The 18,353-nt window shown below is 60.0% G+C and overlaps 4 protein-coding genes across 4 annotated transcripts; all 4 read right to left on the bottom strand.

The window, feature by feature from the left end:
- Nucleotides 1–866: 866 nt before the first annotated feature.
- On the bottom strand, nt 867–3,950 carry LBRM_14_0360 (conserved hypothetical protein; the record flags this gene model as incomplete). Its single annotated transcript, XM_001563278.2, has 1 exon — nt 867–3,950. The coding sequence occupies one exon, from the start codon at nt 3,948–3,950 to the stop codon at nt 867–869; it is 3,084 nt and encodes a 1,027-aa protein (XP_001563328.1).
- A 1,463-nt stretch (nt 3,951–5,413) lies between these two features.
- On the bottom strand, nt 5,414–7,444 carry LBRM_14_0350 (putative threonine synthase; the record flags this gene model as incomplete). Its single annotated transcript, XM_001563277.1, has 1 exon — nt 5,414–7,444. The coding sequence occupies one exon, from the start codon at nt 7,442–7,444 to the stop codon at nt 5,414–5,416; it is 2,031 nt and encodes a 676-aa protein (XP_001563327.1).
- Nucleotides 7,445–9,287: 1,843 nt separating this feature from the next.
- Nucleotides 9,288–12,422, bottom strand: LBRM_14_0340 (putative inositol polyphosphate kinase-like protein; the record flags this gene model as incomplete). Its single annotated transcript, XM_001563276.1, has 1 exon — nt 9,288–12,422. The coding sequence occupies one exon, from the start codon at nt 12,420–12,422 to the stop codon at nt 9,288–9,290; it is 3,135 nt and encodes a 1,044-aa protein (XP_001563326.1).
- Nucleotides 12,423–16,157: 3,735 nt separating this feature from the next.
- Nucleotides 16,158–18,311, bottom strand: LBRM_14_0330 (hypothetical protein, unknown function; the record flags this gene model as incomplete). Its single annotated transcript, XM_001563275.1, has 1 exon — nt 16,158–18,311. One exon carries the CDS (start codon nt 18,309–18,311, stop codon nt 16,158–16,160), a length of 2,154 nt encoding a protein of 717 aa, XP_001563325.1.
- Between the last annotated feature and the right edge of the window lie 42 nt (nt 18,312–18,353).

Below are 18,353 nucleotides of genomic sequence, written 5' to 3'. Positions count from 1 at the left end.
CGCTTTGTGTTGTCCCACGAAATGATAAGAAAACAAAGGAAGAGTGAGGCATAGGGGAGGGGGAGAGCTCCAACGACGTGCTCATTCTCTCGCAACACAGTGGAGCTTGTGAGTGCGTGGGTGGCTGATCGGTGAACTATAGAGGATGAGGAGTGGGTGGGTGGGTGGAAATGAATGGTATCGCCCTGCTCCTGCTGCTGATCAAGGTATGGTAGGTGAACATGCCAGCCGGCGCACCCCACACCAAAAACTCGAAGAAGAGGGAAGGAGAGAGAGAGACGAGAGAAGAACGAGTGGGACGAGAAGAAGATTGAGAGATGGGGCAGGGGGGGGGAGAGGCTGGCAGATACGTTGCCCGTGGAGGTAGAGGGAGGGGGCAGAGAGGGAAGTACCGCGCATTGAGTGACCTTGAGAATCAATGAGGCCTCCTCTCTTCTCAACAGGGCATCACACGTGCGGTAGTGCTCACAGCTGTTCGCAGAGATCATTTCTTCGACTTTGTAGGCTTGGCTTATACTGTGGTAGTGAGGCAGGCTTGCACTGGGTGGCATGTGTCCTGCCCGCCTGCGCGAGAAGAGCGGAGAGACGGGGATCGCAGTCGCACGATTGGCCCCGCAACACGATCAGCGCCGCCACCTCTTCCTTTACTGTTGCCTTTTCGTGACTTGTTGCCCCTGTATAGGGCGTTGCTTAGGGGGCACGACGTTACCATGCGATGTGCCAACCACGCGTCGAGGCACCGCACAGGTGAGCGGAAGAAGGTGGAGAGAGAAGGAGGGGATGGTGGAGGTAAAAGTGAGGTAAGAAGAGCGAAGGATGGAGGGGGCAACACGTACGCACACCTGCAGAGATGAGCGTGCAGGGGCTCAGTCCATGGCGCTGAGTCGCTTCTCCAGTCTTTTGATTTCCACCAGCTGATCGAATGGGCGATCCTGTAGCGGTCGTCCCTCCAGCTCCGCCACTTCCTGCACCAGCCGCTGCAGCGCCGTGTCTGTCGGACGAGCAGCGCCGGCTCCAGCGACCTTCGCAGTCACTGCAGCGGCAGCGTTCCGTGGAAGCTTGTGGGTTGCGACGGTAGACCACTTTGTTTGCCGGGGTGCTGGCGGAATGCGCTGCACGGGGGCTGCTTTGCTTTTCGCGCCGCTGCTGAGGCCCGAGTCGGAGTCGGACTCAAAGTCACTGCTATCACTCCTGCTGCTACTCCTTGAGTCGTTGTCGGAGGAGCTTCCTGACGACGTGGACGATGGGGATGAGGATGATGGCGGTGATGATGATGAGGATGGCGGCGTGGACAGCGCCACGCGCGCTTTCTTCGGCCCCAGACGAGCGGTGTGCAGCTTCCGTGAGATTGACCTCCCGCGCTTTGGCGCCTTTGCGGCGGTAGCGACCGCAGCCGCTCTCGCCGCCACAGGGAACACATCTACGAGCGGTACGTCACCGTCATCAACACCGCCATTGTCGTTACTCTGCCCACCGGCATTGTGTGGTGCCGCCGAGGCGGTGTTTGAAGCTCCGCCAGTGCTGTCGAGGTCCTGACCTCCTCTAGTTCTACAACGTCGCCCCGCAGATGTCTTTGTCGGCTTCGTCGCTTCTTTGGTGCGCTTCTTCGCCTTGGCAGGTGAGCAGACGATCCCCAGGCAGGCGCACGTCCACGTGTCGGGCACCGAGTCGAGGCGTTTTGCCAGCTTGTGCCATGCGCGACAGTCATCGCACTGTACCCAGAAGACTTTTGACGCACGGGTGGGGGTAGGGGGTGACGCGCGGAGTGCAATCTCACTGAGGCCAGTTGCAGGGAGGCGTAGCAGGCGACTGTGTCGGCTGCCCTCCCTTTGGCCATTAGCGCTGCTGTCGTCGGCAGTCCGCTCGCCCACTGTAAGGGGCTGTCGCAAGTTGGGAGGCACCACAACTTCCGCCTTGCTAGGAGGGAACATCAAACTCGATAATTCATCCACAAAGAGCGCCCCCACAGCGTACGGCTGCTGTGTGGCGAGCTTGTCTTGCCCGGAGAGGGGCGCCTCCCTTACGTGTGCCTCCTCTCGAACCGGCAACACATCCACGCCGCGCGCCTGACACGTCGTCCGGTTGTCTTCTTCGGCCTGCGCGTCCCGCAGCGCCTTGACGCCGGTGCTGAGCAGCGCACTCGCCTGCTGGCTCAGCTCGCTCCCCGCACCGTTGTAGTTGTCGCAGTTGGCCTTCAATGTGGTGAGCCGTTCGCGCAGGTGAGCGTAACTGAAGAAGCGTGCCTGCACCTCCGCCTCCACAGCGCACCCGGTGCTGCTGCAGCCAGATGAATATGCTAGCACTTCCAGCACCCGGCGGGTAATGTGGGCGTGTTGACGAACGCAAGCGCGGTGCGTCGGAGCTGTCATTCCACAAAAAGCTTCCTCGTACAGTTGGCAGAGACTCACAGGGTCGCGAGTGCTGCGGTAGTAGCCAGGCGCCTCCATCTCTGACACGGGCATGCGGAACGGGATGGACGTGGGGAGCGTGTTCCACACCATGTCCAGCACGCGAAGAAGTGACAGCGTGCTAGCCGCGGTGGGAACGTGAATGGAGAGGCCATCTGTTCGCAGCGGTGCTGCTGCGGCATCATTGTGTGTCACCGTAACGAGAGTAGCAGGTGAGTTGGCGGCTGTGTCCGCCAGGCCGCTAGGAGGGGCGGGTGTCACGCGATACGGGGGTATGACGACGGCAGACCCCGGGGATGCGGGGCACAGTGGCGACTCCGCCGATGGTGGGGCCCCGAGTGCGGTGAGTACGGCATCAAAGCATCCCACCTCAAACGACCAGCTGCCATGGCTGCCAGAGAGCAGCAGTTGCACCATCAGCCGCTGCACCCGCAGCCCCTCATACCACACCGCGTTGGCGTACTCGAGCAGCGCCGGATCGCGTACTACGCGCTTCGAAGTAGCGGCGCTTCGACGGCGCGCACCACTGTCGACCGGCCCGGCGCCGCGCAGCACCACCAGCGAGTCCCAGTGCTGACGGCGCCACGCAGCGAAGCAGCGGGTGAGCTCCGCATAGAAGACGCTAGCACTGGCGGCAGCGATAGGACGCAGTGGCACCTCGAAGGCAGTTGCCTGCGACGTGAAGAGTGCGTGGGTGTCGTAGTAGCACAAGTACATCCACCAGTCAAAGCACACAGAGAGGCTGGGCGGGCGGGCAGCTTGCACCGTGAGTCGGTGTGCCTCTGCTGCCCTCTCTTCTGGAGAGGCAGACGGCAATGGCGGAGATGGAGGCTCGGAGGTAGCGGGCTGCGGCGCCGTTGGTGCTGTCGAGGACGCTGATGCTGAGGACGGTCGCGCTGGCCGTGCATGGATAGGTCTTGAGACCGACTTGTCGGTACGGTCTTCACCTGTGCGCGACTGACGAGTAGCACCACCGAGCTTTGCTATTGCTGTCCTCTTTAGAGATGATACTGTGCGCTTTACACGCCCTTCTGCCTCAGCGCCGTCCTTCAGCGTTCTCCGCCGCGACGAGGACTTAGTGAGCGATACGGATGGTTGTGAGGGCTGAACTGGTGTCTCAGTTGTTGCTCGTGTCGACCTTGCGGTTGACCGAAGCAGCAGAGTGCGGCTGAGAGACACTGTGCCCTTGCTCACCGAGGAGGAATCGTGCGTGCTCGAACCCGCTGCAGTTACGGCGGCAGCATGGCTGAGTGCGAGTCGCCGTTCATGAGTCGCCTGGCCTCTGTTGCTATCCCCAGATGCCGCAAGCTCCGGGCACATTGGGGCGACATCGTGCACGGTTTGCACTTCCGAGGCAGGCAGGGAGGTGAACTGAACGCGGCGCTGCTGTGGTGATTGCCGCAACGCGTCCATCTCGTGGGGCAGCGCATCCGTTATACGTCCCGCCGCAGCTTGGCGTACCTCCGTAACGTTCACATCGTCACCATCCTCTCCCTCCACAACGATGTTGGTGAACGGCACGCGTGACAGCGGCCATTCCATTGCGCGTCGTAAATATGCACGCCTCTTTCTCTCGCGCTGAATCTTTTTCGCTATGGGTGTACCCGTACCCACCACTCTCGGAGAATGGGGAGGGGGGGAAGGGGCTTGCAGGGGTGGGGTGGACGGTTGTCTGCTAAGCCCGCTGTGCCTCAATGCGGTTGCACGTGTGCGTGCGTGTGTTCGAGGATATCGTGTGCGCCCCGCCCCTCAGAAGTGATGCGACCACAGTGATCATAAAAGAGGCATAAGTCAGACAGGGGAGAGGACAAGGTACAGTGTGCATCCCAAAGCTGGCAGTGGTAGAGGCAGGAGACATGGATGTGCTAGCGAACGCAGACGTGGCAACACACAATGTCTTGTTTGTCTTCGGCGATCGAGAGTCCCTCGCTATTTCCCTTCCATCACCGCGGTGGTGGGAGCCGTTCACGCTTCTATCCACCAACTACCGTGTCGCCAACCACTGCAGGACATGTCCCGGCTCTTCTTCTCTCCAAGGAGCGGGCCTTTCTTGTGTGTGAGTGAGAGGGAGAGAGACAGACAGAGACAGAAAGGGTTTCCACCCTCCAGCCAGAAGTCAATGCGCCACTGCTGCTCTGGCTTTTCTTTTCCCTTCTTTGCCTCTTTAACCGCAAAGGTGGAGTGAGGGCCTCCAGCACTCACCGCTTACTCCTCTTCCTCTTTCCAACCAATAGTCCCCCGCTCCCTCTTCCTCACGCCATCTTTGCCCTCCAAGTGACCACCACTGCGCACGCGGATGCAAACGCAGGCGTGCCGGCGCAGAGACACCCACAGACGCACTGGCACAGAGCATAGGAGGGAAAGAGTGAGAGGGGATTTGCTTTTCTTCAGCCTGTCCATACTCTGTCACTGTGCACCGCTTAAACGCTACACCACCCCCCGGCCCGGCCACGCGTCTGCCCACTCATCGGAGCACGGCCCCCTGCCTCAAGCTCTACCCACCCACCCCCGCACCACTAGGCAGCGAGGGCCGGGCAGGATGCGCTCGAGTCGCGCTGACACTCTGCCCGCCATACGGGTGAGACAAGCCTGCTCACTGCCGCAGGCCGCCCCGACGCAGCGCCGTCCAGGGCCTCGCCACCGACACCAGTTGCGATGCATCGTTCTGACCTCCCCACGCTGTAGGTGCTCGACGCCCTGTCCGGCAGCAGGGATGGCTGGGCATTGGCAGGGATAGAGGGGAGGAGTTGCGTGGGGGTGCCACGCGCTGGGGGATGCGTCCCCCGTCATGAGTGGGTTGGCGGAAGCTGAAAACACAGAGGTTGACCAAGGAAACATCACGATGAGGACGTCCACATGGAGGGAGAGAAGGAGGGAGGTGCCCCTGATGGACGGTGGTGACGATCCTTCTGCCAACACACACACATCACCCACACGGTGGCTTTCTCTTCCTCGGTCGCCTAGCTCCGCGGATGCCCCGTGCTGAGGAAAAAGAGTCTCTTTCCTCAGCACAGGGCAAATCCCTCCACCTCCTTCTGAATCGCCGCTACATCGGCGCGGACGGCACGGGCCTCCTTCCCCATCTTCTCCGCCACATCCAGTGCGTGCGACAGGGCCGGGTGCACCTGCTGCTTCGGGGCTGCTTTCTTGACCTCTGTGTAGAGGGCGCGCACTTCCTGAATGGCGGCCGAGACGGACGGCGCCGGCTCACCTAGTTGAGCACCCTCGTCGCGCAGCGAGTGCAGCACCGGCGCCGGGAACTTCGCCCAGTGCGCCGTGCTCGCGATTACCAGTGGTGGGACATCGGTGTCGGTGTCTGTAGACGTTGGGTAGGTGAGGTCGCGGCTCAGGAGTTCCTCCTCGCGGAACTCCTGAGCAACGAAGACGGCGACGGCTGTGTGTGGGTCAAGCAGCCGCGAACCGCCAGATAATTCAAAGACACGTTTGATGGTTGCTGCGCAGTCCTCCTCGCTGCAGCGGCCAGCCGTGAAGACGGCTTGCATCGTTGCGCGCATGTCGTTTGGTAAGGTGAAGATGCCGGCCGTGTCCAGGTCGTGCATCAGCTGCCCCACTAGGGCCGTGTTGCCGTTGCTCAGGAGGTAGAGGAAACGCTCCACATTGGAGGCTTTCAAGATGTCGATGGACGGCGATGACGTCACCGCCAGGGTGCGATTACGAACGTCGTAGATGCCAGTCTTCACGAAGTCATAGAGCACGTCGTTCTGGTTTGAGGCGACAACAAACCTGCGCACGGGCAGCCCCATGAGCTTGGCAATGTAGCCGCTCAGGATGTTTCCGAAGTTGCCGCACGGGACGACCACGTCAATCGGGTCGCCGAAGACCCAGCCCGCAGGTGGGTGCTGCACGTGGTGGCGGTACGCCCAGAAGTAGTAGACCACCTGCGGAATGAGGCGACCCCAGTTGATGCTGTTTGCGGAGGAGAGGCGCACGGCTGTCGGCTCTGCCACCGCGAGTTTGTTGCGCAGGGCATCGTTGGATAAGAGCTCCTTCACGGTGCGCTGGCAAAAGTCAAAGTTCGAGTCTACCGCGTAGGCCCGCACCTGCGTGCCGTCGTCGAAGGAGAGCATTTGTGTTTGCTGCACCGGCGAGACACCATGCATGGGGTACAGCACCATGACCTGCGAGTGGCCGCCCGCGTTGACAAAGCCGCTGATCGCCGCGACTCCGGTGTCGCCGGAGGTAGCGGCGAGGACGACGTACTTTTCTTTTGCCTCTGTGAGAGTCGCTCTTCCAAAGTAGCGCGGGAAAAGCTGGAGGGCGAAGTCCTTGAAGGCGGCCGTGGGGCCATGGAAGAGCTCCATTACGGACATATTCGTCGCCCATCGCTCTGGCGCATTGAAGGAGGCGGACCGGCTGAGAGTGTCCACTGCGCCGGCTCCGTCCGTCCTGGTCGGCGCGGTTGCCTCATTCCTCAGAAGCGGCGTCACAGGGCAGATGTCGTCCTTGTCGGACCACCGACTGCGGTCGTAGGCCTGGAGAACCAGGGGGTACAGTGTGGACGGCGTGATGCTCGCGTCCACGAGCTGCTCCAGGATAATCACCGCCGCCTCGACGTAGGCGAGGTTGCGCTGCTTGCAGAAGTAGTATAGCTGCGAGTCCGGCATTGTGGGAATCTTCTTGAGAATGTAAAGCCCTCCATCGCTTGCCAAGCCGTCGCGGACCACTGTCAGGAAGTTTGACTCCTCGGCGGCACCGCGGGTGCTAGTGAAGGAGCCGCTGATGCGCTTGTCCTTGTGCGCTTGTGCAGGGGCCATTGAGTCGAGGCGATGATGCACAGCCGACATCAGCTCTGCCATCGAGCTCTGCTCCGACCAGACAAAGCGATAGTGATAGCCTTGGTAAAGCGGCTCCATGATCGCTGAGTCTTCGGTGTCGATGCACAGCACAAAGACGTTGTCACTCTCGCCTTCCGCGGACCCCGCGACGCTGAAGAGTTGCGCGTTATCCACCAACGCCACGCGCACCTGCGCCTTCAGCTCATTCGAGGCGCGACCGATGAGGACAAGGGTGAACATTGCTGCTGCAGTGTGGATTAAGAAAAGGACGTGCGGCTCGGGTTCGGGCACTAAGGAGGATGCATAGGCGCGGGGGGGGGGGGGGAGGGGGAGGGACGGCGTGCCGGTGGGTGGATGGGCAGAAGAGGTAGTGGTGGTGCCCAACACAAACAGAGTGGGGATGCACACGTGTGGTTCAACGACGAGAGAATCAAGAGGGCCTGCACGATGTGCTTTGAGGGGAGGGGAGAGGGTACTACTCGTCGATGTGTATGTGCGTATGTGTGTGCGTGCGCCTGTGTGGGCCTGTGTAGTGTAAGTAGTGGGACAGAGCGGCTAGGGAGCCAAAAGGGGAAAGAGGGATTGATGGGGATGAAAGCGACAGGCTGATGGGGACGCCTCGCACCTCACGTCTGCACATTTTCACACACGAGCCAGAGAAAGTGGTGACAGGGACAGGCGGGGGAGAGAGGAGGGGGGGGGGGTGAGTCGAGATAACCAACGTGCCATAGCCCTTCCCCGTTGTTCTACGCGGGGATTGCTGCTGGAGGGAGTGTGAGCGGCCTACTGTAGGTGACACCAAAGAGCGCAGCGGCTGGGGCCATGTAACGTCTTGACTCACTGGCAGCATACACACACCCGCCGACGATAGCTAGCCCGAAACGGATACCCTTCGAAGATGACGGCTTGGCCAAATTTGTGCCCCTGGCTAGTGCACAAAAGTACGAGCGCATACATACCGCCATAGAGGGAGAGCATAGAGGAGAGAGAGAGAGCCGGTAGCGCCACACCCACACCCACACACAGGCAGGGATACCGCTGTGAATCGCCTCAGCAAAAAAAAAACAGAAGAGAAGAACACGCCAGCGGAGACAGAAGAGAGAAGCAATGACGATGAAGCACACAGCCACGTACACCGACTATAACAGACGCACACTTCACCAGCTGTTAAGGCGAGTGGCGTGGGGTACCATCTGGCATGAGGGAAGCAAAGATAGAGCCCGATAACTCCATGAAGAGGCCAATAAGAAAGAGGCGAGATGGAGACGGACGGGCCCTCATGCGCGCGGAGACGCTTAGAGGCGTGTGGCGAAGGGGGGAGGGGGCGGAGGAGGAGGAGGGGAGGGGGGGGGGTGAAGCATGCCTAAGGCACAGAGGTGACAAAAAGGAAAGAGATGATGCATCGGTTGATGATGGATGCGTGCGTGCATGTGACTTGAGCGGCCCTACTTGTGTGTGGGAAGGGCAGCGTGTGTGTGTGTGTGTGTGTCTGATACCCAAACGAGTGGAGAGAAAGCAGAATGAGCAAGGCGCAAACGCATCGCAGTTGGGGGGGGGACATGGTATGCGCCCACCCACCCCGTCTCTTCACTGGCTTACTGAGAACAAACGATAAAGAGGCAAATCGCCATCCTTTTCTTCAGCCTGTCCATACTCTGTCACTGTGCACCACTTAAACGCTACACCACCCCCCGGCTCGGCCACGCGCCTGCCCACTCATCGGAGCACGGCCCCCTGCCTCAAGCTCTACCCACCCACCCCCGCGTCCGGAGGACGAGCATTAATGGCTCGGAGATGAGAAAAGAAGCCTCGCTTTACCGCTGCCTCCTCCCCTGTCGCACCTCGGCAAAGCGCCCCATCGGGGAGGGGGAGAGAGCGGCACCAGTGCCTCAACGAGTGTGTCTTTTGCCCTTGTTGGCCGTGTGCACCACAACATGTCCCCATAAACAAGAAGACACAGAGGAGCCCACCTCAATGTTGCCGTTTTCTTTTCGCTGTTTGTGTGTTCCTTTGGAGAGAGCAGATTAAATCACGCACTGGAGATCCCAAGCGTGTGCCACCGCGACTGCGTGCGTGTGTTGGTCTACGCCAGCAGGGAGAGGAGGGTGTCAATCGCCTTCAAGTATCGGAAATCGTAGGCATAGTGGGCATCAGGATCGCCGCCCTGAAGCAGCTCCCTCGACTCATACGTGTAGGCAAAGTCCACCATCGTCACCCGCGCCGTCGTCAGTGGGTCTTCGGCATCGTACACGAAGAGTAATGAGGAGGTGTAGAAGCGGAAGACGGTCTGCTGACTGAAGGCGACACGTAACCTCTGCAGCTGCCGGCAGAACACTCGCTTCATCTCGTGACTGTGAAACAGAAAGGTCGACAACTCGCTCTTCACCTCGTTGAAGCTGAGAGAGCGGCACTGGAGTTTGCCGCGGAAGCTATACTGGCCCTCCTCTGCCTTCCACAGGCGGTACCCAGCAAGGCGGATGCCGTACCGCGCCGACGTGGACAACTTTGCCTTGCGGTCCTTGCTCCGCTTCTTCTCTGCGGAGGGGTGCAGGCCGTACTGGCGACTGCCCATCTTGATGTCCATGACGCACGGGTGACGGAAACGGTAGCACACGTACTCCAGCATGATCATGCAGACCTTCTTGTCGCTGCCACTGTTGTCATCGTCGTCGTCGTTGTCGGCATCCACTACGATTTGCTGCCCCCCCCTCTGTGGCCACTGACCCGCTTCTCTCTGCAGCGCGACCGACGCCACTGTGGCTCTCCCCTTTCGCTCGCAGCGAAGCACATCGCGCATAAAGAGGCGGTGCGTGCCGTGATAGCGTGGCACGAAGGAAGCGAGCAGCTGCAATGCGCGGTGCTTCTGGGCCGCATACTGCAACTCCACAGCGCTGTCGCGGGTGGCGACTCCTTCCAAGAGCGAGGCGGCAAAGGAGCCGACCATGCATGGCGTGGCGGTACCGCTCACGCTTGGGGTCTGGGTGGGCGGTGCCGTCACCCCGACTGCCGCAGTCTCCTCTCTGTGCTCAGCTTTTCCCTGCTTCATCACGGATGGGTCTGTCGGCGACGCTGGCGCGGAGCACCGCGAGTTAGCGATGGCTGCTTCATCGCTAATCGGGGTGATGACTGCGGGTGAACAGGCCGACGGTGAAGGTTGCAACAGACCTGCTGCCTCAGCTGCCTGCCGCTGCACCTCGTAGGCAGGCGCTGAAGTGCGGTAGAAGTGACGGAAGCGCACCGTCCACCACAGCCGGGCAGCTAACTCGATGAGATCCTTGTCCACCTGGTGCGGCGACACTGGCGATGATGAGCCGCAGTGGAGCGGCCCCGCACACTTGTTGCTTCCGCCACTGCGACGGTGTTCACGCCCCATATTTCTCTCCGACAGCTGCTCCGAGGCGAGAATGCACAAGTTGGACATGTCTTCCGCCTCGTACTGCTGGTAGGCCTCCCACCGGGCCTCGTACATGGCAGCCACATCGTCCGGGTCGGCCAAGACGCCGTCGCCGTTGTCATCGCTCTGCCGGCGACCGGCGCTGGTGTGCGGCGGCGAGTGGTGCCGCGCTTTAGAGGGGGAAGAGGAGAAGGTGGAGGCCGCGCCTTCTTGAACGCCTGCGCACTGCGTACCGGCGTTGTTGTGGTTCCAATGCTCGACTGTGTGCGGCGCCTGTCGTACGGCTTCCCGCACAAGCGCTTCTTGATAGGGCTGAATCATGTTGTAGAAGGCCTCCTCGCGGCGAGAGCCGGACTGCTTCAGGAAGGCGTTTCCCTCCGTTACGGAGAGGTGGTGACCGCCAACTGATGATGAGCTGGAAAGATCGACATGGGTAGGGGAACCCAAGGGGGACTGCAGGTGCTTGGCAGAGGTGGCGGCAGCTACATTGTGTGCCAGGACTGCCACTTTCGTTGACTTCAACGTGGCGACGCCGGGCATGTGTGTGCCCTGTACGGCAACGCCTGTGGTGCCTGTCGCGGTCTTATCTACTGATGCGATGAACTGCTTCTTATCGAGCTGCGGCTCTGCAGAGGGGTCTTGAAAAGTTCCCTGCACTGGGTCGGAGGCGGTGGTGTGCGTAACAGACCCCTGGTCGACATTAACCATGTTGCTCTTCATCAGACCCGCTGCAGCGGGCGCAACACGTGATGGCTCGACGACGAGGGGAAGAACCGCCGTACCGCCTGATTTTATACGCAGCGCGCTTCCCATGCCAAGGGTGCCGCTGTCGCCTCCGGTGTTGTTGCCATTGCTGGTGGTGAGCGCACTGCCCGCCAGGCTTAGCGTACCAGTGGGAGAAGGTGCGCGGGGGCGTGGCATCTCGGTGGGCGACGTCTCTACACTGAACCTTTCCGCTACAGCGCTCTCTATCGACGCCTCTACAGCGTTACTGTTGCCTCTGGACGACGGGGGTGGTTGTGACACTGTAGAGGAGTGCAGCAACCTGGTGGACTCGCCTTCTTCGTCTTGCACCAAGATCGGCGTGGGTATCTGCAGCAGCATCGTATCATTCATGTCACCCACTGCACTCCGCGGAATGGTGTGGGGGCTGTTGCTGTTGCTTCGCTTGGCGGTCTTGGGAGTACGGTTCCCGACGCCCAGTGTCACTGACATCATTGTCAGCGACGTCTTCCTACCTGTGGCCGCGGCGATCGACTTTGGATAGGCCATGGGAATCTCATTGAAGGCGCTTTCGCGAGCTATTTCCTCCATCTCAGATACTGCCGACGCTTCCTCGACAGGTGATGACGTGGTCGTGGTAGCAGAGTCTGTCGACTGCACAAGTTTCCCTTTCGTCTCCGCCCTCTCCATCCGCTCAGCGAGGCTTATGGCCACCAGACGTTGTCGTTCCTCATCGCGGGCAGCGCTTCTTATCGGCGATCCACGACCGCGATAGCGGCAGCGGCGGTGGTGGGACTGGCGAGAGCTGTTCCTGTGCAGAGCCGCCGCAACGCTTGTGGGCAACGCCGTTCTAGAGGTCGGTTCACTACTGCTGCTGACGCTGTTGTCTGGCAGGGATCCTTCACAGGAGCTGCAATAGCCGTCCAGCTCATCGCTGCTATTGCGCAGCCTCAGCGCATCTGTCACCACATTGTTCACGTCACACAGCAGCGGCGTCGGCGACTTCGGTGACTCTTCCGTCTTAGAGGTGTTGGGCTTGCACTCGATGCAGTTGAACGGCTCAACGGCCTCGAGGGCGGTGTCTCGTGTCCGCTCAGACATGATTTGAAGAGACGGCTGCTGCTGCGGTGGGCGGTGGTGGAAGCTGGCGTTAGCGCTGACGTGGTGACTAGAGCGCTTCTCATCGGCGGACAAGTACTCAACAACGGCGTCGAAGGTCGACAGTGAAAGTGACTTGTGTATCCTCTTCCCTTCAGGGTGTGCTCAAGAGGGGTGGGAAGGTGGTCAGCTGTGACTGCAACAGAGCTCAGAATGATGAAGTACGTGAGGGTTCACAATAGGGAGGGGGAGGCGTGCCAGTGCTACCCGTTGGTACACTGACACGCTGCCGTGCACGAGTGTCGGCACACGCGCACAAGACGGTAGGCTAACGACACGTCAGGCGTGCCTTGAGGGAAATGGCGGCCAGTGTGTGTGGAGAGGAGGGAGGGAGGGAGGGGGGGATAAAGCAGTAATGAAACGACATAGACACGAAACAACACCAAAGAGGACGCAGAGCTTTGAGGATGGATACGAGAAAGGAGAGGCGGTGAGGGAGGGCAACACCCCCACCAACACCGCACGGAGAGAGAGAGAGAGCACGAAGAAGCGAGTGGGCGAGGAAGCAGTTTTGTGTCAGCGCCCTTCCCAATTCTCGCAGCAGCGACGCCGGAAAAAAAAAGAATGACAGACGCGCACACACAACAACAAGACCGGGACAACGGCGAGACGAACGACCAGGCAAGAAGAGAGAGGGGAAGGGAGGGAGAGAGGGAGAGATCACAGAGGGAGAGGCCAACTTGAAGAGAAAAAAGCAAAAGGGGAGGGAGGGGTAAGTGCAGCAGCAAGCACACACACACACCCAGAACACACGCTCACAGAGATAAAACAAAAATGCAAATAAACCTAGAGTGAAGGGCGAAGCTCTTTCGACAGAGTTTAGCAGCGCCGAAAAGCGCTCACACGCAAGAGGGGGTGGGTGGGAGATGGACCGAGACACCACACGCCTCCACATACGAAGGGGTACCGAAATGGCGAAGACGTCGACAAAGGAAGCAAACAGCGCAACGAGGAAATAAAATCACACAAAAAATGAGTAAGCGCACGCCGAGTCTGCCTTATACGCACCACACACACACACACACACACACAGGCAGGCTCGCGTGAGTGTGCTCGCGTGCTGCAAGGGGTGCGGGCGTACAGGACGACAAGCGAGAAAGAGAGAACAAAGAGCGAGACGCGCGAGTGAGGTGTGCGCCGGCCCCCGGACTTGGTCGTAAGTCTTGCCCGTGTGATGTGATGTGATGTGTGCCTTCCTTAGGCGAGCAGCAATGATGGCCTGGCACCGCTGAGGCTACGCCCTTTTTCTGCCACTTCACTTTCTTCACCCCCACATGCGCGAGCGAAGCGTGCGAAAATGTATCGGGCGTGTCTGCGCGCAATCGCAGCCGCAATGTAAACCGCGAGTGGAAATGGCGGATGCGATGAAGGAGCGGCAGTGGGGCTACACAGAGAGAGAGAGAGAGAGGAGGGGTGAGGGGAAGTGGAGGGGAAGGGACGTGCGCTGAAGGGGGTACGACAGGGCAGGCCTTACATAGGAGACAACTAGAGCGAAACAATATCACCAGACAGACAGACAGACCCACACACACACGAAACTGCTGTAATACAAAAAAAAAAAACGCAGGTGAAAATGTGAACAACAAGCGGCGGCTCAGCGCGCACACTCACCGGAAGAGCGAGACACTGAGGGGTGGGGTGGGGCAAATTCAGTGATCCAAGGAGTGAGGGTCTGGCGAGTAGAATGCAGTTGCCCACAAGTAGTAATAACCAAAGGACACGCTGCAGGCCAACAGACTTGTACTTGCAGCAGTGGTGGTCGCCTTAGAAGGCGTGTGTGTGTGTGAGCGAGCAGTTCTAATCCCCCTCCCTTCACTCAGCTTGTACGCTTCGCGTGCTCCTTCTTGGGAGTGCGCGTCTACGCAGGCAGTGTAAGGTATGTGTGTGCGGGGCGTGTGGGTCGTTGCACAGGCACCGAGTCTAGAGGCACCGAGGAAGGAGAGGAGGAGAGAGGCTTTTAGGAAGTGGTGAGGGCACGCCTCTTCTAGGAAGGTAGTGGCTATTATGGTGGCGGGAGGCTGGAAGCGATAGGGTTGAAACGCAGCTAAAGGCAGCCAAGGAGTAAAAGCGAATACGCTTGGGGAGGCGTTGCAGATGAGGTATGAGGTGCAGGAGAAAGGATAGGGTATTGGAAAGATCGGTGTAACTTTCGTATAGGAGTACACAGAGTGCAGGAGAGTGGCCGGCAGGAATACCATGCGTGGCAAGAGCAGAGGCAGAGATGCAGCGAGAGAGAAGAGATGAGCACATGGAGCAACTGCAACCACCCACAAAGAAGGGAGGGTACTGTTCACAACAACGCGCCGTAGACTAAAATCCTCCTCGCAACCATCGGATATGGCTGCCGGTCACCTACGGCTGGTGCGTGGAGGCAGCACTCAGGCATAGCGGTCATTGGCGAAGTGGGGGGGGGGGAGGAGGGAGAAACCAGTCAAAGCACCCACTGCTGAGATTCACTACGCCTCTCTCCCCCACTGCCATCAGCTTTCGTGTGTTCTTCATTTTCTTTTTCTTTCCTCCCCCAGCAGCGCCCTCATGACGCGGGAGGGCGGCGCACCCCTCAGCGCGTGGCATCCCAGAATCCAGTACATCCACTCTACGAGGGGACCCTAAGGAACCCCCAATTCCTGCCAATGCCGAGTCACCCCTAGTGCTGACAGGGCGTCAAGCACCTACCGCGTGGGGGGGGGTCAGCGCGACTCGAACGCATCCTGCCAGACCCTCGCTGCCTAGTGGTGCGGGAGTGAGTGGGTAGAGCTTGAGGCAGGGGGCCGTGCTCCGATGAGTGGGCAGGCGCGTGGCAGGGCCGGGGGTGGTGGTGTAGCGTTTAAGCGGTGCACAGTGACAGAGAATGGACAGTCTGAGGAGAACATATTCCGGCTATCCATTCACCAGACCTGACGGGAATATTGAACAGGAGAGCGAGAGAGAAACGATCGGGGCCCATGGGCATCCCGCCGTGGCAACTGGTTGGAAGTGAGTAGGCGGAGTAGAGGAGGGGGGAGGAGGAGGGGGCGGAGAGGGGCAACACGCGACAGGCGAAGAAACGAAGGAATGTTGCATCGAGAAAGGCGAAGTTGAATTGAGAAGACGGTTGTCAGGCACGGATGGATTGATGTGCTGCTGAGGTACAGTGACAGTCTTGCGGGTGGTGGTTGGTTGAGGAGCGTGTCGAGTGTGGGGTGCCATGGCCAGCGCGCAACGAGCCCCGATGAAGAGACGAAAAACGTCCAGAAAAAGTGGCTGAAAAAAATACGAAGGAGGCGACGGGCCCCACCACCCACCGCGAACCGACACTCCTCCTCGACCCCCCCCCCCCCCCCGTCACAGTCGCGCTGAGCAGCAGACGCATGCGCCCAACGAAGAGGCGCAGCACAGACCAACGCCGACAAGGCACTGTCACACCACACGCGACAGAGCAAGAGGGGCGAAAGAAAAGCCGAGATGGAGTGTGTATCGCTGCGCCGGTGTATGGGGGAGGGGGGGGAAGAAGGCCGACGGCATGGTGAGGGTTCAGTTCCCCCTCTCCCCATCCCCTACCTCCTTTTATGGTCACCTTCTCGCAGACAGGTTCGTGTGGATGGCTCCCACATCTGGGCGCACTCTCACAGCTTAGGCTGAATAGAGTGAAGGACGACGGAGAGGGGTGGGTGGAGGCGCGCAAGTGTGTATGCCTTACTAGCAGCTGTCTGTGGAGCTTGTTTGAATGCTCCTCCACAGCTGGTAGCTGCCGGATACGACCCCGATGACGACCACGACACAGCCGTAGAGGCCAAGACCAAAAATTACAAAGTACTCCCAGAAGCGCAGCGTGCGGCCCTCCCGCAACGCCCAGCGTTCGCGCCTCACGTAGTCCAGCGCGGCGGGCACGACGAGGCCGACAATACCGCAGCCAAGGGATCCAGATATGGACAGGATAAGTCCATAGTACGGTACGGTGAAGGCAGCAAAGGAACTCAGGACGAGGTATGCAATACGGAGCAGATTGGGCTTGAGGTCCCAGTATTGAGTGAGTTGCGTAATCCCTAGCACTCGTCGATCTGACAACTCGCAGAGCGGGAATGTATTCTGCGGAATGATTGCAAGTGATGCGACAAAGAGCAACGCGCTTGCCGCCGTTCGCAGCGGGCCGGATTGTAGCGACACCGTCATGACAGAGCAGGTGCGGTTGCCGTAGGAGAGAAAGCCGCTGAGGCCGAAGGCCATGAGAAGCGCCCACGAAATCGCCACCGACGCACGCAGCAGCTTGTGGTAGCGCTCCGGTGCCATGACTCGCTCCACCGAGATCGTCGAGCCAATGCCAGTGAAGGCGTACACTGTCACACCGAGTGCGACGAAGAACTCGGATGGCGAGTTGGCCCATAGCTTGATAGGCGGCTGCGGCTTGTAGGTGAAGTCTATGCACATCAAAATCACAGAGTTCAGCACGAGTATGTTAGACATGATCGCCAGCGGTTGCTGGCTGCGTGCGTTCTTCATGAGGACGAGCGGAAGAGCAATGAGGGAGGGTATGATGAGACCCAGCGCGCGCGCACCACCGCCCTTCATGCCCATTGCGCCGAGCAGCACTACCGCGTTCGACGACGAGAATGCAATGAAGCCGATAAGGTGGGTAATGCCGTAGAACAGGTTGATCATCGGATACCAGTCGCCCCACACCATAAGCGGAACATCGCCGTACACGACAACCCTGTGCGCGTTCTTCATCTGATTCTTCGCACCAAAGTACGCCTCCGTCGCGTACTCGGACGTGACAGCGACGAAGGAGAGCAGTACGATACCACCGACCAACCCGGCTTGGCGGAAGACGAAGGGCATGGTCAGAATGTTCGTGTGAAAGAAGCTGCGGAAGGTGTTACTGAAATCCGTGAAGAGAAGCTGCTTCACATCCTTGGACATCACAGCCGGTGGAATCGCCTTCACCATCAAGTCAGGCAGCGTGTCGATTGCGTCCCCGATATGCTGGGCACCCGTACCAATCGTGTGTGCCACCGTGCTCGTGGCGCTCTTCACGCTGTTGGGCACCATGCTCGACGAAGTCTGCGCCACCGCGTTAGCAGAGAGCGAGAACCAACGCGTAATGGCAGTGGGGAGTATTGTATGCACCGTGTCCGAGATGAAGTCGCGACTGTTTGCGGCGACAACCCCATCGGCACCCTCCCCCTCGTCACCGGCACCACTGCCGGCGACCATCTCGTTGTACGCGCACAGACGCGCCGCTTGCTCCTCCTCGACCGTGAGCCGTGCCGTAGGGGTGTAGTTGAGATCGTTGTTGCTGCTGCCCTCGTCCCTACGAGGACGGCCGACGTTGTGGTTGCCATCTTCGTTGCTTGAGTCGCTGCTGAGGTAATAGGGCGCCTCTCGATTCCTGTCAGTTGTCGGCAGCACCGTGTCGCTTTTTCCACGCCGTGGTGTTGTGGCGGAGCTCGTGTGATCGTCTGCGCCATTCATCGTTGGCTCGGCGGCCGACTTGGACTGCGGCGTTGTCGGCAGGGCGCGGTGGAAGCCCTTAGCGACTTTGTCTTGCCCCATTTCCTTGAGCGGTGGGGTGTGGAAGCACCGCCGCGCGGCGCTCGCACCGGTCGCAGAGGACGATCCGTCGGTTTCATCCACTGCACGCGCCAGGTGGCCAAGCGGTGGGGTGGGTGGGAGGCACGAGTAGAGCAGCTGCCGCTCCTGCTCTGCTGCCACTGTTGTGTTTGGCTCCGTCGGCGTCATCGGAAGCGGTGACAGAGGGATAGAGGGGGAGGAGACGACCACCGAGCTGATGGAGGCGGGGCTCAGGTGGTCGTTGCCCTCTTCTGCGGCGTCGCTGCTACCATTGTGGTGCATGTCCGCTACCGTGTGTAAGTGACCCACCGCACTTGCCAGCGA

This window comes from Leishmania braziliensis, chromosome 14 (genome assembly GCF_000002845.2).
Source record: "Leishmania braziliensis MHOM/BR/75/M2904 complete genome, chromosome 14".
NCBI classification, from domain to species: Eukaryota; Euglenozoa; class Kinetoplastea; order Trypanosomatida; family Trypanosomatidae; genus Leishmania; species Leishmania braziliensis.
The sequence above is the reverse complement of the archived record's forward strand: the minus strand, read 5'-3'. Positions and strand labels throughout refer to the sequence as shown.